Source organism: Lonchura striata, chromosome 1 (genome assembly GCF_050655825.1).
Source record: "Lonchura striata isolate lonStrDom1 chromosome 1, ASM5065582v1, whole genome shotgun sequence".
NCBI lineage: Eukaryota > Metazoa > Chordata > Aves > Passeriformes > Estrildidae > Lonchura > Lonchura striata.
In genome coordinates, this window is record NC_140703.1 from 92,946,673 (window position 1) to 92,971,472 (window position 24,800).

Genomic DNA, 24,800 nt, shown 5'->3' on the forward strand with positions numbered 1-24,800 from the left:
GGCACCGGCAGGGACCGCCTTTCCCCCCCGCGTTCCGGGGGAGGGGGTGCAGGGAGAAGAGGCGGCGGGACAAGAGGGTCTCCCCGGCGGGCTGTCACTTCCCAGCGCGCCTCTGCCCCCGCCGGCAGCCGGCCCGCCGGGCTCCCGGCCGGCCGCCCCCGCACGCCGCGGCCCCGCACGCCGCGGCCCCGCACACCTGCCCAGCGCCGCTGCCGCCGAGGGGCTGCCCGCGGGAACGGGGGCGATGCGGATAAACGAGCGGGGACGAGCGAGGGCAGCGATCCTCCCCTCCAACCCTCCCACGGACCCTGCGCGCGCGACCCCGCCACTCTTCCCTCGTCTCTTCTTTTTTTCTTTTTTTTTTCTTTTCTAATAAAATGTTAAAAAAAAAAAAAAAATTGAAACTTACACTTTTGTGCGTCCCCCTGACGCTGCGCGCTGACGTCACGGGCGCGGCGCGCCTCGCGCGGGCACACACGCGGAGCGGCCAAGCCAACCCGGCCGCCCGCCGCTCCAAGGCGCGGAGGGAGCCGAGCATGGAGCATGCGCGGGATTTTCGCGCCTTCTTCCGACTCCCCGCCCGCCCCGCGGTGCCGAGCGGTGCCCGCGGGCGCGGCCGCGCTGCCGGCGCGGAGCGGGGCCGGCCGGGCAGGGCCGTGCGGTTTCGTTGCCACAACATCCTGCTGCCGGTGCTTCCTCATCGCGTCTTGTCCGGCCGTTACTCGAGCAAAGTTTCGCTTGCAGCGATCGTTGCTAAAATTAGGGTTTTTTTGGTAATCCAAGCGAAAGTTTTCCTTCGGGCGGCTGCAGCTCTTAACCTTGCGCCCAAAAGCAAAGCACCGCGGGCGGTGCAGCCTCTGCATGCCATGACGACCGCAGAAACAGAGCATGTTAGCGAGGGTTATGTGATGAACTTACATCGTTGTCCTGTAAATTTTGGGGGGGAAAAGCAACCCCAAAACCCGCAGCGTTGCTGGGGGGCCTGCAGAGGCAGAGCCGTCATAGTGGGAACTGCAGGAAAGCAAGGAAAGCTCAAGAGCCGTGCTCATCACCGCTCACAGGGGTGGATGCAAGGCTGCTCGATGGGGGAGGAAGCTATACACAGTTCTGCACGCAAGAGCAAGCCTGCACGGTACAAGGTTGCTCATAACGCAATGAAGAGAGGAGCAGGAAGTAAAAGGCTCGTTCTTTCGCTAAATTCATGCTGCTTCCTGGGAAAGACGACTAGGTGGGAATAGAACACACGACCACAGAGCCGCTACATTGCAGCAGCAGACAAATCCAGCAGAGAGAATGCTGGAGGAGATGCATTTCACGAGTCTATCAGATTCGCATTCACTTTTACACCTTACTCTGTTGTTTTGGGGTTTTTAAAAGACGTTGAATTGTTGTGCTTTACCATAATAATGAAACACTACGTTCATTTTCCTGATAAATAGCAGTCTTTGGAGTTTTTTATTAACAATGCCTCTCCCACCTCACCCCCCCCCGCCCCCTCCCGTGCTGCTGTAGGGTTATTACCCCATTTCTTCTTTCCTCTTGATTTAAGATTGACGGGAAAGGCCATTGAAGAAAGAAGGTAATAATGAAATTGTGTTAATAACATTATAACATTTCAGAAAACAGCAAAAACTTTCACACACAAAACACATAAGCCAGCTGCAGAAAAAAAAAATTGCTTCCTGAAAGACATCTCCAGTTGATAGTGCTCCTCTCCACCCTTTAGGTCATATATACTGTGCCTGAGGGTTCAAACCGTCTATGTATCTCACATCCCTATCCACCCACCTCCCGCTCTTTTGTTTTACATTAATTCTTGTAGGAAAAACACTTGCGAGTCAACAGAACAAGCACAAACAAGGAGTGTCCTAGTTCGCTAGAATTTATTTTGATACATGCTAACTGCCCAAACATGCTCAACTCTTAGGTAGTGGGGTTTTTTTCTTGTTCTTTAGCCGAGGGTTGTTTGCAACTAATTTGAAGTGTTTGTACCGGTGAAAAAATTTTCAACACTTCTCTAATCTCTGAGCACACCTTTTGCAGGTATTTTGTTGCTTTAGGATTTCGTTTGTGTTCGTAGCGGTGGAAAGCTATTCCACTTTATAGTTTTCTGGGAAGTGTCTGTCCCTTTTAAGGGTGCACGAAAATCAGAACAGATCATAACTTTAAAGAGCATCAGTGCGGCAGGACTGCATGACAGACGTGAGGAAATTGTCTCAAGAGGTCATCTAGTCTATAGGCAGAAAGCTTCAACAGATGCCAGAGGAAATGCACGCGAATGGGGAGCCATGCAGTCTGAACACTGTGATCTGTGCAAACTCATGACTTAAAGACCTCATGTCACCTGACCACCTTGTCAACATCTGGCCTCTTGGGGAGGTACCATCTCCCAGTTATCGAATTTCCACTCTATTTTAGGATATAAAAAATACAGCTTGGTACCATAACTGAAATTTTTACTACTCTCTGATACAGGTTTTTCCCACAAGGCAGGATCAGCTATCCCTAAGTCACTCTTGTCACAATGTTGTCCAGTTTGCTGTCTCCAGCCAGCAGAAGGTTTTCCTAGTCCCACTGTCTTGCAAGTGTCATTAAGACCAACCCAGCATTGATAATTACTCAACAGAGGTGGTGGGAGAACCCAAGGAGCAAATCTCCTGAGTGAAGTTGGTAGAGGTATGCTTTTGCCTTCTGCCTTTATGGGTTGAGTGGGCTACACATCTCTGAGCCCTAAGGACATATCACTGTTCTTCCTTCTCCCTGCAGTAGTTTTGTTGGCTCCCTGGTTGTCAGGTCAACACTGGATCTCTGATACTTTGCTGCTCCTTACAAGCTATTGCATTTCCCACAAAATAGCAACACTGTTAGTGTGGCTCGCCTCTTGTCATTCAGGGATCCCGTTTCCTCCACCTTTGGCACTGCCCACATGCTGGAATACTGCCAGGACTGGTTACTGAGCAGAACTATGGATTCCTTCCCTAGACAAACCCCAAGAGTGCTTTTGTGGTTGGATTGTTCCTGGGTTTGTGCCAACAGGCAAGACCACACTAGATTTCTCACCCCCTCTATTAAGCATCATCGTACAGCAATATTCTGTCATACAAGGCACTCCCACATCACCCTGCAAAACTGAGGATGTCCAATCATAAAACAAGTGAAATACAAGCTTTGTGAGGATGCTTTTCCTCATATTTGAGAATGATAAATTCTCAAATAAATGATGAATTTTTACAGCTTTTAAAAGGCTATGTAGTGCCATGGACTTAGTCCAGCATCACATTCTTGAGCCATCCTAGACCTACATCAGCCACAGTTTCAGGAAACCACCTCACAGCTCCCACAAATACCTTCCTACTGACAAAATGAAGCTACCCACTCTATATGGGATAAGCCACAAGTAGGGTGGTTGTGGGTCCATACATACTAATCTGACCCCAGGGCCAGGGAAATGGCTCACAAAGCAAAGCCCACACTACCAGCTTTTAAACTACTTTGGTTCCTTTATCTTCACAGAATTATCAAGGATAGCAATTAAGGGGTAACACATAAGAACTCAAATTTTCAGAAAGCCATGCCAAATAAGCACAGCTAAATCCACCTACAAAATAAATAAACCAACCCCCCTCCCCCCCCCAAAAAAAATGTCAACCCCAAAGTAGCTGAATGAGTTGCAAGTCAAGCATAGAGTAGACCTTCCTTTTCACTCCCTTATGTTCAGCTTCACCATAGGAATATCCTCTCATCACTTAATAAGGCTTCTGCTCTGTATAAGCTTTTCTGTATTAAAATTATACTGATCATTAGTTAATGAATGAGATAGAACCACTGTCCAACAAGCTGGAACAAGAATTTCCAGAAAAAGACCATTGTTTTTCAAGAAACCTTCAACAAATCAGTAGATTTTCCTTTCAGGGCTTCTGGAACTCTGCTTTAATTTTACCTGCTTAACACAGAAGAGAATATTCCACAGTACAAACATAAGGTTTCTGAAAAGCTGCAATTATATCTAAGTGGGCTGATTATGCAATATTCTCCCCATTTTTCATACAGGAATGAGTGATCATTCAGGAATAAGGTCTGTTGTTTCTGTCCTAAGATCATATCATGAGACTACCCCATTTGGACATGGAATTATGCATGCAGCCATTATTTGCATTTCAGGAAACATTTACAGTATCTCAATATACCTCCAGATTTCTATGAGGCAATCTCAAATGTCTGCAAACAAACTTACGATATGTCTGTTAAGATTACCAATTTGCGCTTACATCTAATACTGAACCAGGCAACCCAAGTCTGTGTCAACAAGGAGGCACAGAACACACAAGGCTATTCCTCTTCCCCCAGTTCTCCTAAAGCCTAGCCAAGTTGTCCCGGTTTTGGCCAGGACAGAGCTTTTTTTTCCACAGTAGGCATGAGGGGGTGGAACCTGGAGTGGGCATGTGTACCTTGTTATTCTATACCATCCTACCTCATTGCCAGAGGCAGGAAAAAGGGACTCCCTCTCTTCCAGGAAGAAACTGTTGTTGTCTTGGGGTCCTCTTTGTATGATTTTGTTATTAATATCGATGCTGTTACTGTTTGTTTTCTTATCTCATTGCTGTTTCCAGTAAATGGTGCTTATCTCAATCCACAATCTTTGCATTTTGTGCTTCCAACTGGGGGGAGAGGGGAAACAATTGACAGCATGGTTTTGGTGACAGCACTAAATTGGGGAATACCATTCCTAAACCATGACAAAGTTTTTTTGGGAGAGAACTGAGAGAGATGAGGCAACCAGTAAGGTATCTAAATGCTCACTTTCCTTTTTTGAACATGGTACTAAAGAGCTTTTCACTCAAATATTTTAAAAGATATTCAGGAAAATATTGTCCTTCTTTTAAGAGACACATGCCATCAGTATTTTCCTAGTCTCTTTCCTGACTTTTAAAGAATTTTCTAGAGAACTACAACTACCCACAGCAATTTATTTAGATAAAAGTTTTACTCATCACAGGTGCAATACATCATATAATTGCTTCAAGGGTTAACTAAGTGACATAATGGAAACCATACAGAGATCTCTACCATGACCTGTCATACATTTTTCCCCCTTAAACAGGTACAAACTACATGTGAAACAAGCATCTTTCAAAACCAAAATGAAGCATTTAGGAGAGATGCTTGTATTTCATGCAGAAACAATGAGCTAGGTGAGTGGACAGAGTGGATAGGAGAGTTAAGAAACGAATTATTTCAGTGAGGTACCTGGAAAAGAGTAAAAGGTCTGAGCTAGTAGACTGTTAAATGGAACCATAAAACCTGAACTGCTCCTCTATTTTGAATAAAGTATTTAAATATAGCAAAAAATCAGTTTTGAGTTTCTTTTCTGCTATAGATTCATTTTATTAAACAATATTTTATTTATAGGGCAGCTTTTTGTTCTGCATTTGTGTGTTTTGTAACAACTTTAGAAACCATTTGAGGGGAGGTGGAATTGCCATACATTCCTCCAATCTTCATGAAGTATTAGTGCCTAGAGGGAAAACCCCAAATCCAGTGAGCAAGAACTCAAATATGATGATTTCTACCCTGTCCCACCAGCACATACACGCTCCAGACTAATCCAAGTTTCATTTAGACAAGCCCAGCAGACGTCAGAGAAAACACAGAAGAAACTGAGGCTGCTATGGGAGAAAGAGGTATAGAGTACAAAAATCCATCCAAAGCTTTGTGTTGCTACTTGGAGGACAATTTTCATTTTAATTGGCAATTTAAACCTTGTAACATGCATTTTTCTAACCATTTTGTGGGTATCAATGTTATTTCAGAGGACACTGCAATACTGACCTGAAGTGTTAATGTATCTTAATTGGTTTTAGCAGATGAACCTCAAGATGATTCTTAAATGCTTTGTAACAGAGTAGGTTATAGCCTATGAGTAAGCTTTCTCTATGACACTTAAATAATGGTCTTTTACAAGACCTATCTCACTACATACAACATCTTAAAGAAAAACCACGTTTAAGATCACATTCAAAACACTGTTTTCTAAAATATCATGGTATTTTAAGAAGACTAACAATTTATTCAATGTAAATGTAATTTAAAAGGTCATGGAGTTGCAAATACACACCCAGTCTGCTGTTTCCAGTTTTCTGCAAGCTAATTTACTTAAAATAATTTCCAATCTCGTATATTGTCAACTAAGAGCCAACTTCCAAGGTTACAAGAAGTACTATTTTTCACATCTAATTGAAATTACACTTCCCAGTTTTACCATATTTATTTTTGATTGAAAAGAAAATACCCCTGTAAACCATTACTGTAGCAGCAGTTAGCAACAAGAATGGGTAACAACTTTCAGTCTGCAAACATAAATTATGCCCTTTCTTACTGTCAATTTTTAGTCAAATATATAAATAAATACAAGAGCTAACACAAAATATACCACTATAAGGAAATATGCTGCAACCTGGAATAAAATATCATGCAGTACTGGCTGCATGAATTGGAATATGTAATTAATTGCTTGGAATTGATGCTAAACAGTTAAACCTTTTCTTTGTGTAGAGAATCACTCTTTTATTCACCATTAGAAATTTGTTTTGTAATTAATTTTATACTGCTATATTAAAATCATAAATGTGAAAATGACTCAAGTCATTTAGTGAAAGTAGATACCATAGGCACCATAATATATATATATATATGTATATCTTCTTTATCTTTTTGAACAAAATCTGGTGATGAACCAGCATTAACAGGATGAAAATTAAAAGGCACATTCAGGCAGAAAAAAACCAAATCAACATAGTTTGCATGACACTACATTTAAAAAAATAATTTATGCTCTGAATAACAGATTGAATCAGAAACAAATGTTCTAGTAGATTCCAATCAGTCAAAGTAAATTTTTTAAAAGGTGTGCAATTCATATGACGCAATTATTTTTTAGTATTGAATTTTGTGTTAAGGTCAGTATAAGGCTTATAACCAAGCGCTTATTAAGAGGACTGACTACTCAACAGGTCTTGTTTTCTGAGTGCATAGAAATACAATGAGCAATGAAGATGTTTTCCTTGCAAGAGAACATATCCTTCTATTTGTGCAAATCTTGATTAAGTACTTGAACGTCTTTCAGGTCTTGGAACACATTTCATAATTGCAGCTCTCCACAGGGCAGGGGCAAGTAAAAGGCTTAGAGTAGTCACACTCAGAACAAGAAGATAGACCTGCAAAAGGCAAAGAAAAGCCATTACTTCTCTTGGTTACATGGTGGTACAAATAAGTATCTAGAAGTTTGAGGAGATTAGGCTCTTCTAGACCATGTTTTCAAGAGACTTCACGTGTCTTCCTAAGCAACTTTGCATATTGCTACAAAAGCAAACAAGTACATGCTCAAATAATCTAATTACCTGTTTACCTGGTGTGAAGATACAATTGCAAAAACATCATTATGAGCTTACAGAAATACAATTGTTCTTATGTGAAGTGATCAATTTTGAAAATTCAGTATTTGTTAAGAAGTCAAAAGCCAATTATCACTTTGTTCAAAAACCAAAACGAAAATCCCCAAATGAACAAACCAAACCGAAAAAACCCCCAATCAATCAAGAAAATAAAAAAAAACCACCACCACCACTCTAAACTATTCTGGTTTAACAATATAATGGCAAAATTCACTTATAAGTTTGCTTATCAACAGAAAAAAGCAAACATAAATCCCTTTAAGTAAAGAAGATGCTACTAAGATGCTACATCTTCTTTAGAAAAAGGATCCTAACTACATAGTTTGAATAAGTCTTGGAAAACAGTGGCAGGAAGTAGTTTTGAGGTCTCAAGCAAAACAATGAGTTTAGGAAATTTCAGAGGTATACAAACCTATACATTAGATAATCATGTGAGAGCAGAAAAAACTGAAAGCCTAAAAGCCTCCAAGCTCAGTGGGTGGACCCCTAAACTGGTTCTGTGATCACATATAGATACCTTGAAACTCTATGCAAACGTGATATTTGTAACTCTTAATTATATGAAGGAGTGAACATGAAAGTGTATCACCTTTACTCAATGAAAATTAAAACCTCAGAGCACGAGGAGAGCATTTTTTGTGAGCAGAAGCACAGAGGATAAAGCAGCCAGAACTAGAAAGTGACGTCAGTTCTTGTATCTCTACAGCCATAATTTACTTAATTTCATAAATCAGACTTTATCTTCCAAAAAAAAGTAACATTCTCACACTTCAAAATAAAACTAAGGCTTCTTTCCCAGGGGACTTTTTTCATAACTACTGAAAACATTGGTTGTTTCAGGATTTAAAATGAACAAGTTTTACAGGTTAAAGTGATTACAAGTGTATTTGCTTGTTTAAATGTTAAGGCAATTTTCACAATATCTGCTCTCCAGTTCTTATTTTCTGCTATTTCCTTCTTCAAATCCTAAATTCTCTCTGTATTGTACACTCCTATACCTCTTTCAATAGCTGTATCAAGATTTTAAAAGCAAAGGCTTCTCAGTCTTTATGACTTGGGTGCTACCTGCAACTCACTGTTCACATAATTAAGTTGTAATTGAGAGAAGTTAAGGTAAGGCATTTATAACTAAGCTATTTAAAATACTAAGGTACAATATGAAACAAGTGAGAAACAGCACTAGGAACCCTGTCAGGGACATACAAGTATCCATTTGTATGGGTTGATTCTACTTTTTTAACAGTTGAGAGGTGCCACAAAATTGGAGTGTATTGATATTTCAAATACTGGGATTTTGTATTACAGCATAGTTATTCAGGTGCAAAAAATGAAGTTAATAACCACAGAACAGCTTACCTCCCGAGATATGATCCCTGCTCTGCGTGCTCTACTTCCCAGAACAAAAGAGAATTCACTGACTTGTGCCAGTCCTGCTGAGACAATCCACTTGATATATTGGCTGGTCTTTGGAAGAATCAAAGAAAGGACAAGCACTGCCAAGACAAACTTTAAAAACAGGTGGTTTTGAGTTACTGGGGGTTTGTTTTGTTTGTTTGTTTAAATAAAGAAGTGCAATAAACAAAATAGTACTAGTTCTGTCAGATACACAGAATCAAATAGAGTAATTTTGGACATAAAATAATGGACTTCTAAGTGTGTCTTCTGTATTAATGTCAAAAGAGACAAACATACATTGCACAGTAAAAAGTAGCATCTTCTTTACTATAATAAAACCCTTGATAATTGTCACAAATCCCAAGCTTGAGAGAAATAGATGCTTTGCCATGTGCAATTTACTTTTAACATTAAATAATTTTCTTTTTAAATACCTGAAGAATATTACATCAAACTGTATTCTGATCAGTAAGATTCCTTCAAATACATATTTACAGTAATATTCTCCGTTATATCAAATGTTCAGTTCTTGCATAAATTGTCTTTAGGGCATGCAGCACAAAGATTACTTAGATTAATGAAGCTTAAAATATTTTTTAAAAGCATAAAAGAAAATACCTTCATTATGACGACAGACAATGTAAGGAATAGCAAGACTGTGAGTTCATATATTACAAAAGTGGGAAAAACATGAAGTCCTAGAAGGAAAGAAAACAATATTGCAGTTTGAAGCCAATATCTTACTATGGTAATTTTCTGGGTTAATAATAAATTTAATTGCAAGACTGTATTCCCAAAACAAATCAAACAAAAAGCCTTAACTAATTACCACCCACTTGATCACTAAAGCCCTAAATATCTAGTTGATCACAAAAGCATGTCCTGCAATATCCAGCCCATTTTTCCTTTGGGGAAGTCTAGCACAGGCAATATTCCCAACTGAATTAAATTGCTTATGGCTGATGAACAAACATTTTAATTTCTAAAATTTTCTGTCTTCCACACCAGTCAACAATACAAAATCTGAACTGAAACACACATCTAATGAAAATTATAAAAACCCTGCAAGAAAATAATTCCACTGTTATGCACAGCCATTCTAATATTTTGCTGGTCATTAACTTTTTTTTATGGTATGGTAATGGACTATCACATTGGGAGGAACATGATACTCAGTATTTGCACAGACTATAGCTACAACAGAAATCCAAAGTGTTTTCATTCTACAACTTTCACTTCCAAAGTCTAGAAGTCACCTGAACTTGAAAAGTCACTTCAGACTGTAATCAGGTAAAGCCATAAACCCTTGAGCACAGTCTAACAATTAAGGAATTACAGAAAAACCCATCACTATGATGTTGATGGCGTTACTTTTGTTGGAGTGGATAGTCTTTGTTTTTTGGTTTTTTTTTTTTTTGCAATATTTGGTCATTTTAACTTGGTAATTATATAAAGAAAGGTAACAAGAACCACAAAGAACTCAAAACATAAAACTAAATCCTGCAAATATTAAACATAAGAAAAAGAACATTTTGTTGGAGAAATCCTAGAGTCACTGAAGAATGATCTTAGAATTAAGCCCATTTTTATCTCCTGAAGTATGCAGAACTTCTACAGGCAAAAATAACTGCGTTGTCTTCGGAAGCTCATTCCTTCTTCATAAAAGCTTCTAAAAAGTGAAATCAAAATAATGGTGGTGTTCTGGAAAAATTCATAATAGTTGGCTTTTCTCCAGCCCAGTTATTTCTGATGAAGGACAAGACTTTAGGTTTCTAAAGCATAAGGCATGTAAATCAATGCTGTAAGTAACTTCTTATTTTGATGCAGGACAAGGCTCCACTAATTTTCCCTCCCTGTAGTGCTGCAGATCCAGATGAGGTGTAGAGAACCAAGAGTTGTCATCTCTTCCAGACTTACAGTAACTTCACAGGGCTTTATCTGGATGCACATTCAATTGCCAATGGAAACCTTCTTCAATTACATCAGAGATTTTTACACAGGTGCCACCCAGTCAGCACGCACACACCCTGTTTCATTTCTTTTTTCTTTATTTCTTTATTTCCTTCCAACTGCTGAAAGGCAAATGCAAAAGACTATCAAAGTAGAGAGACAGCAGAATAGAGACCAAAACCACACCAAAAAAAGAAATTCACATATATGCACAGATGCATGTGGAAGTAGCAAGTAGTTTCACTGCAATATCATATCCACAGTGCTCCTTCACCTTTAGGTCGACCTCAGAAAATACATGAAAAGCAATTAGAGAAATACAGCCCATAGCAATGGCATGTTTGATAAGAGGGACAATTCTGTCAGATCTAGAACTGAAGGCTTCCAAGAGAGGCTATAAATAAAACTGAGTGCTCTCATCACTACTGGTGTGTTCAGTTCTGGAGCACGCAGGCAGTCTGAAGTCCATTTGAACAGCTGCCCAGTGTGGAGATTATTGCCATATTCCAAAGAGCTGAAGCACAAACTAGAGCAGATTTCTATACCAATTCTTTGGAGGACAGTGTCTGCAAGGTGGAAACAAGTCTAAACCTGTCACATATGCTATTCTGAGCAGACAAAACAACATGCGAGAAAACAGACTTTTGTTGAAGGAAATAAATCCCATCATTCTTATGGTCAGTACAGACCTTCACCCCATTCCTAGATGAAAACCCAGGATAAGCACAGAAGTGCTATTAAACTTCTATGCAAGCACATGGCACCTTCCTGACAACACAAACACCATCAAAATATTCATTTCATAGGCAGAAAGTGCATGAATATGGCCAACTATTGCAATAGTTTTGATCAAACTTCGACTAAGCTCAGAAGTAATTTTGAAATCATTATCTAACATGGAAGAAACACTTCAAATAACTCAAAAACTTCAGCAGTGTCATCAGCACATGTCACACTGCCCAGCAGTCAACAGCTAGGATAACAGGTACACTTTTACAGTGTTGACCACAAGCTACCAGATGTTGAGCTCCAAGCAGTGTTCGCAAAGAGCTGGAACAGAGGCTTTGGGATGCATCACTGTCAAGCCAAAAAGCACAGTTCACTCACACAAGCTGCTATGTGTTCTATGGACAATTACAGGCAAGACTTTTCACAATCTTTTTAAAAGTACTTTTTTCTTAACAAGTAAACTCCCTCTTTCCTCAATTACACAGATTCTACCAATCTGATGGATAGCTTCTAAACAGCATGTGAAGATCCAGAGGTCTTGACCACATCCCGGTTAGATCCAACATCAAAAAAGCAATCTTGGAGATCCTTGATGGCAAGCAAGAGTACAAAAATCAGAACTCTGTGAGTCAAACTGGAGTCAGTAGAATTAATTCTGACACATCCTCAAGACAGGACATCACTCAGAAAAATCACGTTAGCTATGCATTGTGTCTACTAAGAAGTCTGTGTCTACTAAGAGTCCTAAGATCATAGCCTGCATATGCAATAAATACTACAAGCCCTGGCTAGATCATTAAGTAGCAGAGGGGAAAGCCAATCTTCTTAATCTTTCTCCAAAGGGCAAAGTCCTTCAAAAGGACTCCAAGGACTCCAAAGAACGCCAGAAGTCCTTTTGACTCTATTGTCAGTTCTGAGAGCATGAAACCTTCAAGTTTCATTGTGCTCCATTCAGAAAAACAAAGCAGTGGAGCTGAATGGATAAGAAGAAGGCGATGCATGCCACCTAACAAATTACATTTGGGATCTTCAGATTCAATGGAAGTATAAAGAGGCTCATTGGACAATCCTTGTGTGCATGTTTGTTCTGGACAGTGGTGGTGCTGGCAGTGTCAGCATCACCCATCTTCTGAAGAAAAAGACTGAGCTGTTAAAGGGTTTTCAGCATCTTGCATTCAAGGTCCAACACTGATCACAAGAGTTACCCGGAAGGGAAACATGGAACCTGGCAGGTGGGTACATCTGTAGAGCACATTGAGAACACACAACTTGTCAGTCAGGGGAAGTAATCTGTTACCTCACCAGTGGCAGAGAGGGTCTTGATGCCCAGTTTCAAACTCTATACTCCACATATAGACTAAAAAAGAAATGGAGCTTTTTTAAAACAGTCAAACAGTCCATGCCAAGATCACTTCCATCTTTCTAAAACGTAATCAAAACAAAATCAAATGCTGTATGGGTAAAGATATGTACACTAGGTACAAAAACAGAAATGAGAAGGAAAGTGCCCAAAATGTGGCTCTAAGGGGTTGGTCAAGATGTTCTCTCAAAACTACTAGGAAGGACAGAACTTAACAGAAACTCTCTAAACTCTCTAACCTCAGTAGGTGGCATAAAGAGTGCCAGGAACCTTGAAGAACACCTAGAGGCCTCAACAAATGTACAGATAGAGAGTAACTCAAAGTGCAGCTGTTAATGCCTAACTGCAAAGGTGCATTATTGCCACAAATGCACCCAAGCGGATATTTGAAAGCAGTACCATTGCACAGGTCAAGCTAACGGCAGATCCACTGCTATGGATGTTACATGAGCAAGTAATATTATTCAGCTCAGCTTTTAGGCACCAGAAGGATTTCTGTAGTAGGAACAGAAAAGCGGGCATTTAAGATGAGCAAAATGGGAATGAACTTTTCCAAATGACATATTTACAGTCACTTTTCAATTAAGATAATTTTTTCCATTTGTGCCTTTATTCTAAAGGGACCAGAAATGATACTACTGCAGGGGTGTTCCTCAGGAGCTCAAGTGTTTCTGCTCTCTATAAGGTGCTTGCTGCATATAGTAACAAACAAACCTTCTCTTTAAGCAGAGAGGAAGAATCTTTCCCTGTGGCTTTTACATAATTTTACACAGTAAATCTCTATATATTTATATATATACATAATTTGCATGTGTATATATGTAGGTAGAGAGCAAGCATGAAAACTTTAAAAAGAAATCTAGTAAGAAAAAAAGTTAAGGAATACTTTTTGTTTTCTCAGGTTTTCTTTGCAACATCACATTGCTCCTTTTAAAACCTACCTCCTTGTCATAGAATTTACTGTTAAGCACAAAATTTAAAAGTAATTAAAAGTAAAGGGGGGGCGACGGCTAACTTTTATTTGGGAATGAAGGGGACTTTCTTTGAGGATGGCAGGTTTTTTTTTGTCAGTTTTGGAGGGGTTTTTGTTGTTGGTTGGTTTTTTTAAACAAGCAAGAATTATCACAATTTTGTCAGAGGCCTGTAACATAATTCTGATTTTTTAGCCGGTTTTCTTCTGATGTAGGAATAATATTAATTTTCTGTAAAATCACACCAATTTGTTACACAATTTTCTTTTTACTCCTTCTTGCAATTATAATGGCAACATTTGTTAAAAGGATTAAAACAAAAATCTGTACCAGAATTACTAAAATAATTTTCTTAGAGTAAAATATAGGCTGTATGGAGTTTAGCTAAGCATGCCAACTGACATATTGCTATTTTCTTTTACTCCAGTAAAGTCTTATTTATGCAGCCACAAGAGTGTAAGACAGGTTTTTTGTTCAGTCCCTTGCAAAATTAACTTTGGGCTTATAATCACTTGTCATGCTTCATATTCCTGATAACACTATCCATTCCATCACCTTCTTTACTGAAACACATAAACAACCTACATCTGCAAGCATTTAGCAATTACTCATGCAAGCTTGTCAGTTACACAAGCCCAAGTTTCATCAGAGTTTATCACTGTCCTCCCATTATTAAAAAACAAGTTTTTCAAATAAACATATTTATTACTAAGTAATCTGACTCATCACCAGAAGGTATTATCATGGGCTACATTAAAAAAAATGAAAATAAAATTAAGACTGGCAAGCATAGCTATTTCATTTTTGTTTTGACAGCCACCAGTTTTATTTTCTGTTAAGAAACAAAGAGTATCAAACAGGTATATAATAAGGAAAAGCATTAAAAGTATGCTGATGATGGGACTTTACTGTTATATGAATAAATACACGGAGATAAAAAGAACGATTAAAAACTTAAAATAACAGCAGAAGAAAAACCAAGGGTAGTGTTGAAAAAATCCAAGCCCCAAACCCTAGGACTTTCTGAGTAAATATGGGTTGAAGGAGGTTGGGTTGGTGCACCAGGCCACATCCAAACCCCTCTTAGAGACTGCAAAGTCCCCAGCACAGGGACATGCACCTCCTGTACAATCCACAGGGAGAGGCAAGTGCTTTCACAGGGCTGCCTCCTCACCCACGGCAGCCTCGCACCTCAGTGACGTCCCAGCCTCCTTTAGACAAAGCACATTGGGGCATGCACAGACAGCCAGAGAACGCAGCAGTTCTAAAGCAGGTTACTGATTTACTGTAAGTATTCTGAGTTAACTCCTTTTGGATATCAAGCATAATGAGTTACTCCCTCATCTTATACAGCAATGCTGCATTTTAGCTGGCATTCAAGTAATGTCTGAGATACATCTTCTTTCAATTATTTTTTCCCTGCATTGAGAACATGCAGATCACACCCTCCCAACTAAATTTCTAAAGAAACAAGCTATACAAAATTGTGACACTATGACATTCTGCTTCTATAGAAAACTAAATCACAAAAATCTGAAATCTACTCATCAATTGACTCAAATAGTAGTACAATTTTAGTATAAATTATGTATACAGCTGCTGGAAAGGCAAGAGAACATTAAAAAAAACTCCAACATATCAACAACCAAAACAAGGCCTTTTATCTTAAGATATTTAGTTACATGTTTTAAGTAAGATGATTTCAGAATTAACATTGAAAAACTGACACTAAACCAAGACTTGGAAGTACAACATCGAAATGGCTTCTGAAACTGAATGTTACATTTAAAGTAATAGCAAAGGCAAACCAATGTTGTGATCAATTAACAGTACAGTATTTTAACAAAATAAAATCTCTCACCTCCCCTCACATTATAGACAATATTTTTTCTCCTCACCCATATTGTAAGCTATGTTTTTATATATTATATATTTTTGTATAGCATAGATTTAACATTATTTAATATTAAATATAAGTATCAAATATTTAAAGTAAGATTTCTTGGAAGTTACCTATAGATGCAAAGAAAATGATGGCAAGAAAGTCACGTATTGGTTCAATACAGCACATAATCTCCTCAGTTACCATGTGACCCTGAGAAGAGATCAGAGCTCCAGCTAAGAAGCATCCCAGCTCCATTGAAACATCCAACAGCTCTGTGATCTGTTAAGGAATAACAGAGAATCTACTGCTGAGTGACTTTATATACCATTTCAAAGTGAAACTATAAAACTTTACATCATACCAAATGCAGGAAATTACTATGTCTTTATGCAAGTTCAACAACAAACAGAACTCAATGTATGTATATCAATGTTCTGCACTATTGTATTATACTGAAGACTCACAAATCTGGTTTATCCCTTTATGTTATGTCCTTTCCCACAAAACCAAAAAAAATTTCTTAATCTACACTGCAATATTTCATATGACCCTTACAGACAGCATCTGAACTCACAAGTCAGAGAGAGACTATGGCAGCTTTGGAATCAGGATTACATAATACACTGAGGCTGTGAAATAAAGCATAAGAACAAGTTATTTTCCAGCTGTCAAACAAGAGGGAAAAATGAAAATCTAAGCTTATATTTGGGAGAATAGTCTCAATCTAGCAGAAGTCCCTGGCGTAAATAATATTTTATTATTGTAAATTTGATTCCAAAGTGTTTTACTGAACAAGGATTCATTTAAGTGTGTAAAGTAAACTGCTGAAATGAAGCACAATGACTACTTGAAAGAATCAGACTGCTTCATTCTTTTTTAATATTTTAATGCTGTACTAGAAGAAGAGATGAAACATGTAAAGAGACTAAACAAAACACAAAGCAACTGCTTAAGGCAAGGTTTGGAACGCTAAAAAAAAGCCAACTGCACTTCTAATGTATGGTATGGTATAAAGTATGTTTTAAAATAATTACTTCAAAGTCATGCAGCTGCAGATGGTCATCTTGCTGAGAAAGGACAACGTTATTAATATTAATAGAACATTTAAAACCAACTACTTAGTTTTATTCTAATTTAGATTAAGCAAGAATACACCATAGCACATTTATGGACACCATTCATTATATCTTGAATGATGTTTTACTGTAAGATATTAAACAAAAACTCAGGCAACAAGAACTTAATGGAGGAGTGCAAAAGAAAATAAATGTCTCCACACTATGCATAAGATGGCACCTAAAAATAACACCCAAGACTTTTGTGTATTGAAACAATAATGTCTGAATACTCATCACGTAACTGTATTTGTGATAACGCTCTGTAATTTATTGCAAGCTATTTAAGGTAATAAATTGGTTCTGTCAACTAATATAATTAGTTGCTGATCATGAAAGCAAAAAAGGTAAAGTAATTCTCATTTTAAAACAAAAGGAATTTCAGTGCTTTTTAGAACAATTTAAAATTGTAAGAGAAAAGAAGGCAATATATAAATGAAGAACTTTAAAATCACCAAGAGATGAATAAAATTAAGGAAACAGTTATAAATAGAAAACACTTAAGTTCTTTTCAATCATACATTAGTTGTTTTAAAAGTCATAGCCTCTTGTGGATGATTACGGTCCAATATAGTCTATTCAAATGAAGTTGGAATTATTTTTACTACTCAGCTATAATCTTCCCATACTTTAGTGCTATCAACTGCAACAGAGCTCTACATCAAAACTTTTATAACTAATATTTTAAAAATTCCCTCGGACGGGATTAGGTTACCATAAAGGGAGACATGCAGCATACCTTGTACCAGAATTGAATGATAGTGCACTGTTGTGAGTATCACTCTTCAAGCAAGGAGCAATTTGAGTGTGAAAGAAACATGTTTGTTCAGAAGGCATCAGACATAACTGGAGCAAACTGCAAGTCTAACTGGGAATTTATTCCCATAGCATAAAAACTGAATTACATTTCTTCAGTTTATGGCAAGCCAAGTATAAGCTCAAGGGCCTAGTAAAAAAACAGGCAAGATTTACTGTTTCTTGTCTAGTCTCTAACTTCAGCTCTACAAAAGCCATAGGTCACTCTACATACAGAAGAGTGTAAAGTGTATCAGAGAGCAAGAAAAGAACCAAGCAATTATATCATCTGCTTAAGACTCTCTCCCCTCCTCCAATTTGTTCTTCAGATTTACAGAATCAACTAGGTTAGAAAAGGAAGGCATTCACAGCAGAGTTTTTTACATAAGCAAAACCTGGAGAGTCTTGAGCATTTAGTATTCCCTCTCTGCTTGCATCACTTCTAATGTTCAGCATTTACCAACAGAGCTTTAGCCACTACTAATCCCCAGGCTTTGCACTGTCCTCTTCTCAACTCTTACGTTACAGAAAGCCTTTTCAGTCAAAATTACATGAAAAACTTTGTCAATTCACATGCTTTTCTCAGCATAACTTAGTTTTCAGTTGTATTCAAGGGCCTCATTTTACTCCAATTCAGAAAGGATTGCTTTGCTTTCACTAGAATATTGGATTTTTATGTTGAAATGTTCCACCACATCAATAAATAAAGAAATAAACATTACTGCTATAACATGTTCTGGGCAAATCTCAACCATCTGTTCAGCAGTTGTTTTGCTTATATTCTCTAATGATGTCTATCTTATTTCTACTCTTTGATTATCACAGAAGCTTAATGAACATGGTAAGCCAGTGAAATGAAATAAATTTTTTGTGGAAATAAAAGTATTAGAATTTTAGGCTTTAGTAACTTAAATGTAACTCAAGAGTAAAGAGGTGAATTTTAAACTTGCATTTCAAGAAAGTGAAGCTGTAATGGAAATTGAAACAATTTTAAGTGAACCTTGTAAAAGCTCCATCTCAACTGTATTTTATGAAATAATTAACTAAAATATTTGAGATTACAGTTCCTCCTTAAACTTCTTTTAATTGAAAAAAGAAAAGAGTTCATAAGCAGTTTATAAGCCATTGAGAAGTACTTCAGGCAAGCAAAGAATGATATTCCAATACTAGTAACAATATCCATAAGACACTGCACAAAAACCTTGTACATTTTCATATGTAAAGTACTGCAATAACATCACTGTATTTTCTTTTCAGTGTATAAAGCAAACTGGCAATTTGCCTCCACTTGCTGCCAGCATCCCAGGTCAACTATCAGGCAGTGAAACTAGAAGCTACTTTTATCCCATGTGTCTGCACAGTCCTATAAACATGTAAATGTAACTGCTGTCCTTCTTGTCAGGTCAGATTTTATATTTTTCTATTTTCCTTATAACATTCCACAATTTCAGTTTCAAAAAACAGTAAAATTGACTACTGTTGTCCTGCAGGTTTCCAATACAGCAGCACTTCATTATCAGTGTTTTAAACAATTTTCCTTGTAATGTTTCTGTACATATAGAATATGAAAAAGCAACACCACCAATGAATCCTTAGGCTGGCATATTCTTCAGTTCATCCTGGAAAAAATCTTCACTTACAGTTGCCAGTTTGGCCATTGATCCTGAATGGTCATGTTTAAAACCACAAGTTTGATTTATTGCTTATGTTGCAATTCAGGAGAACAGTTCATCAATTAAAACAAACAAACAAACAAACTGCTATCTGCATAACTCAAAGCTTGAAGAGGAGTTGCTGGAAGTACAATAATGATCTACTGAACCTTTGTTACTGAAGATAAGGTACATGATTCAAAGATGCACAACTGTGTCTCAATGTCATCTACACTATTAAGGATTGGCACTTGACACAATCCCCACCTCCCAACCCTAATCTGCCTAACTAGCTGGATAAAAGGATAAAAGATACGGGAAGTTCAATTATTTCTGAGAATACTGGGAACAGAAAGGGTATCTTAAGCTCCAAGTCTTACTAAAATATCTGCAGGTGTAACAAGCTGCAGTGTTATCTAAGTGACTTGAGTTCAGAAATACTCAAAAGTCACAACCATACTAAAAACTCCTCAATTGACATGATAATCCTTCTATGAAAATTGCTTACTCACACTGCACTATAGGAACCTCTTACTGTCTCACCTTCCCTATTTTCTCCCATACAGAAATTGCCCTTACCAGCAGGGAAACGGCAATTCTTGTTTAATTAATCATCTGAGATTTTTCAAACACAGGAACCAAGCAAAATAAATAATGAGCATTACATGTGCTGGTGTTACACATGAATCCAAATACTGAATAAGCTTAGCTGGACCCCAGAAACCCAGCCAACACTGAAGCATGTAATAAGCAACTATACCATGAGGCAGAAACACCCTATCATTCCTAGTCTCTTTTTTATGTATTGGATATAATGTGCCCTGCAAAGTAACTCACAATGCTAGACAGTGAATTAAATTCTTTTATTTAAAAATGTATCTCAAATTTTCTAAATGGAGTCACAGAGTTATCTTTGGTTAAGGATGCTGAAATAGGCACTCTCTTATTGCCCCTCTACAGATTCAAAAGCTTTTTTAGAATTACACCAGTATAGAAAATTCTGTGTTTGCAGATTCATTATATAACCTCCTTCAATATTTAGGCTTGGCTTAAATAGGAGGAGAAAAATCATTGCAGAATCTGTGACAGTTTAATTGTTTTCCTACCTGGCACCCAAAAACCTTAATTTAACCTTTCCAAAGATATGCAACATTTTTTTTCAGCTTAGATTACAATCACTCATCCTATGTTTGTACTCGTGACAAAGTACAGCATCTATACCATCTATAAGATTGGTTTTTCAGAAGATTTGTTTGTTCACCTATGCAATTCAATAAGCAAACACTTTTTCACTTTTTACATTTTTTTAAGTTTGTGTGTTCAAAATGTAACTTGTACCATTACTACAATGAATTTATAAATGTCAGTGAATATCAAGCATCTCAACTGGTTCACTGAAGTTACCTGCAGTATCCTTTGTAGCATTCTCTTTGATAAATTATTCATCAACTTTAAAAGGAAAGAATTTTGAAAATGCTGAAGAAGCCGCCTGGGTTTGCAGTATAAATCCAACAAACTCAAACATATTCCCTTCACCATGTTTGTGTATACACATGTATTGTGCAAAGTCATGTAGACAAACTCTGTGTATATTTGAAATGTAATTTGGGAATAAGAAGCCAAATTCTATGTAGGCCATGGTTTTAATTAAATCAAAACTGCTTCTAGACACCATAATATTTTACACAACTTCAATGGTTTCTTTGCTGTTTTTTATTTTAAAAAAGTGCTACAACTGTAATGTTTGCTTGTTAGAAACTAAAAAGGTGAAACTAGTTTTGTTTCTTCTCTTATTAGAGGACACATTTGAAATATGAATAGCTGTTTAGAGCAATGGAATTTTTAACTTATACAGAAGTCACTAACTAAAGTCTCACTAACTTATTTTAAACCTTCTTGAAGAAGGTCAGCTTTTCCTGTTGGACTGTAGTAACTAAGCAAACACCCCTAGAAAACAGGCACAGAAACTTTTTGGCTTAATTATTCTCGGGGAATGTAACAATCTGCACATTCAGGATAATGGAGTGTCAAACCCACAGCATTATCAAGCAACTGTCACATTCTGCTCTCCAGCAGTACAGTTTTTCAGGAGGCTGAAACATGAGATCGAAACAAAAAGGGAGAATTCAGGGGAAAATTAACTACACCCAATAGCATTAATCAAAATCTATATACCTTAAGGCATTTCTCTACTTTCTTAACTTCATACCAAAGTGTGTCTCTCACACAAAAAAAAAAATTATTTTATAGTAACACCATGTTGAGAATTTGCTATTGAGAAGAAACTTGTGAGCAAATGTCACAAATGACATTATCAGTATCTCAAAACCCATACTGAATGATTATCAAATGCATGAAGTAGCCTACAATTAAAACTCAGATCATGATTCCTAAACTGGCTGTATTAAAAGCTAACAGCAGAATTTCAGCTGATTCACATTCAAATTGTATCTCTTCTTACTCATCTGTGCTATAATAAAGGAATCATCTGCACATTTGGGGATTGTTTTAAAACAATTTCAAACCAAATAATTACGGAGGCACATGTATATGCAATAACACTAAGTGTGATGGCTTTTGTGATACTGATGAAGTAAACTGCCACATGTATAAAAATGTTGTATCAATTCAAAAGCTTACCGTTAACATAAGGAAGGTGAATGCAGTTATTCCCAGAATTAGGATTTCTTTATTCCCTTTGCTTTCTGTGTGCAACTTGCGGTAATAAGGTCCTATGAGATAAGTCTTTATAACAAGACACAGAAGAAAAACAGCAGCCAGAGAAAACAGAATTTGGCCAATCAGTATCAGTATTCTCAGAATTTCCTTGAAAATGCTGTAAGAGAAGAACAAACAAGAAGTTTCTTTCAAGGCTCTCATACTTCCCAACCAGTTCCCCATAAATGAAAATACCTAATTCCATAAATGCTCAAAACAGGAAGGTATTTAGATATATTAGTAAACAAGACTAAGACTAAAAGACTAAACTGCAGAGTGCCCAGAAACCTCCTTCCATGGAAGTAAATTCAACATGGAATTTACTTCCATGGTGACTCAGAAAGAGTTTATTTTACTGATCTCCAAGGTAAGCCAGTAGGCACAACACTACTATTGCTTAGTCTTTGACAAAAACGTGCCCTGTAGGAATAAAGTAAGTGAAGAAATTAACTTGATTTTTTACAGTAATAAACTTTTTATTCAAAATTTTAATGACCACACAGGATTAAAGCAGTTATAGCAAAGAGACTATTTTCATATAACTACTTTCGTACGACTACTACAGGTTTCTACTTCACAAGTAGGAACAGTAAAGGAAATCTCCCAGAACAGAGTGCCTATTTTCCATGGAATTGACATTAACTGCAATGCTTTCACATTCATATTGGCAATCTACATACTAATTGCAAGGGGTAGAGGGAAGATCCATACAATGATTTTTTTCTTACCTGGAATATGTGCTCACTCCTGCTTGAATAAGCGTAGGCATGACAGCTATAAATAAACCAAGCTGCACATCCTGCATCACCAACATGCCAAGCAGCACGCTGCTGTAGTCAATATCTCCTGTACACCAGCAAAGTGGTCATGGAAACAGTCATCAGAAACCATGAACGCTTGCAAACGCTCAGAAATCTAGAAAAGGCTTAATCAAATTGAAGCCCAATATAGCTCTTAATGGGCTGAAGGTTATTCAAAGCAGTTTACAGACAATTTTTTTCCCCATTAGTAGGTAAATTAATCTATGAAGACTTACTAAAATATAAACAAAACATTAATATGAAATTTCTGTTGCAAATAAAAACATAGACTTTGCTCAGCAGTTAAGCATTAATAACTCATTGAGTGAAATTCCTCTACTGAGAGTATACAGGCTTTATTCTGAAGAGACACACTTGAGCAAGCATGAGTAAAATATACACCTTGAATTTTTGCATTAGAATGAATATTCTAGAGCGTGAAGAGTACTTTAACATACTTTGTATGAGGGAGATTTAAGTGGAAGAAAGCACAATGTCAAAACTTTCAAAAGGAAACATTTACAAGTATTTGAGAAGCTAGAAATATGGCCCTTGAAGGTCCCTATTTGAAGAGCTGTTAGCTGTTAGACCATCTGAACTGGTTTCTGTTTCCTGAAGAAGGATGTGAATTTTTTAAATTAAACTTTCTGCCCTGATAACAGGTAGCAGTAGGCTAACTTGGTAATCTCTGAAAAAATTCAATGATTCCAGACACTCAGTAAAGTCAGTTCTCAATGAAGAGTACTACAACGGTGGTACTACGCTGTCTTTGCCCAAAGAGGACTGGCTACTTACAAATCAAGTACACTTCCTAGCAAGAATACACACCACACTGGCCAGTGTTAAATAAGGATGATTGTTTGCAAACCAGGCTTAAGAGTGGGTTTTGTTTTCTTTTTTTATCTGGCTTCTCTTGTAATATTACAACATCAACTTCTTTCGAATTTTATTAGATACTACAGTAGTCCATATTTAAAGTCATATTTACCTTCTTTATCTCCTCGAACACTACCTGCAAGAAATCTGGACACCAGTGGTGTGCTTGACAAAGACAAACAAGTGGAAATGAAGACGCTCTGTGTTGGTCTAATTTGGAGCAAGTGCCCCCATAGTAAACCAAAGGCAATCATCAGAACTGTCATGTAGCATGGTCCTTGCAAAGATATTTTCCATACCTTAAGAAGAAAACAAGTTCTTATGGCACCTTTCTCACTGCTAAGTTACAATGCTTTTCATTGCAAACAAGCAGTTAGAGATGTGTAATTTGGGGCTGTAGTACTGGGGCACAGAATCATAGACTGTCACACTAACTTGCAACACTGAGTAGATATTCTACCCCAAAAGACTCCCTACCAGAAACCAGGTGAAATTCCCAAAGCTCACAGCCAAATTGTCCAGTATGGGTTGAAATACATTAAAATTATCAAATGAAAGAGCAGTTATTGGATGTCATTCTAAGATGAAGAAAAAATGTGTATGGCAAAATCAGTCACCAATACCAGTAACCTGCCCCAAACCAGTGCAGAAGCAAATCTGAACCAGCAATTTACCTACTACAGTTTAGGAACCCTTGAATTATTGATTTTTATCTTGGACTTTAGATGGACTAGAAGCAGCAGATTAAGCTAAATGGTCATTAATTGTGACATATTTCAATTAAAGTTTTTCTAGTATCATAAACTCACAATGATCTGTTTAGGAACAGATCACAGTGCAATTCTTTAATACAGTCTTCACATATCTGTAGCCATACTTTCCACTATTAAAATTATAGTTGGCTTACAACTTTTTCTTTTTAAATTAAGACCAAAAGAAACTTGTAGTTTTTACTGAATTCTAATGGCCATGTAATTTAATACTCCAGATTGTGTTAACATACTTGCTTAATCAGTTTATTAGCCAGTTGAATATGAATTATCAATTCAGTATGCAGTACTTAAACTTTTGGATTTTTTTATAACAGGAATGGCAAACATCAC

General features: G+C 37.4%; 2 protein-coding genes across 9 annotated transcripts in view; both read right to left on the reverse strand.

Annotated features, from left to right (window-relative positions):
- The window catches only part of TFDP1 (transcription factor Dp-1), a 37,425-nt gene extending 36,905 nt beyond the window's left edge, over window positions 1-520 (reverse strand). For 4 of the 7 annotated variants that reach the window (XM_085558933.1, XM_021545636.3, XM_085558927.1 and 1 more), the window contains exon 1: window positions 410-520. The gene's annotated coding sequence lies outside the window, so the exon portion shown is untranslated. Of the gene's footprint in view, window positions 1-196 lie in introns of all 7 variants that reach the window. The other 3 variants (XM_021545639.4, XM_085558940.1, XM_021545637.3) reach the window with 1 other exon arrangement.
- A 4,445-nt stretch (window positions 521-4,965) lies between these two features.
- SLC9D1 (solute carrier family 9 member D1) overlaps window positions 4,966-24,800 on the reverse strand; it is a 33,387-nt gene continuing 13,552 nt past the window's right edge. The window contains exons 7-13 of one of the 2 annotated variants that reach the window (XM_021545556.4): window positions 23,810-23,996; window positions 22,750-22,867; window positions 21,944-22,139; window positions 15,870-16,020; window positions 9,465-9,544; window positions 8,808-8,957; window positions 4,966-7,214 (exon numbers count right to left, since the gene is read on the reverse strand). In XM_021545556.4, the coding sequence (XP_021401231.2) occupies window positions 7,101-7,214; window positions 8,808-8,957; window positions 9,465-9,544; window positions 15,870-16,020; window positions 21,944-22,139; window positions 22,750-22,867; window positions 23,810-23,996 (996 nt within the window). In that variant the 3' untranslated portion in view covers window positions 4,966-7,100. Of the gene's footprint in view, window positions 7,215-8,807; window positions 8,958-9,464; window positions 9,545-10,763; window positions 10,919-15,869; window positions 16,021-21,943; window positions 22,140-22,749; window positions 22,868-23,809; window positions 23,997-24,800 lie in introns of those variants that run through there. The other variant, XR_014949778.1, reaches the window with a different exon arrangement.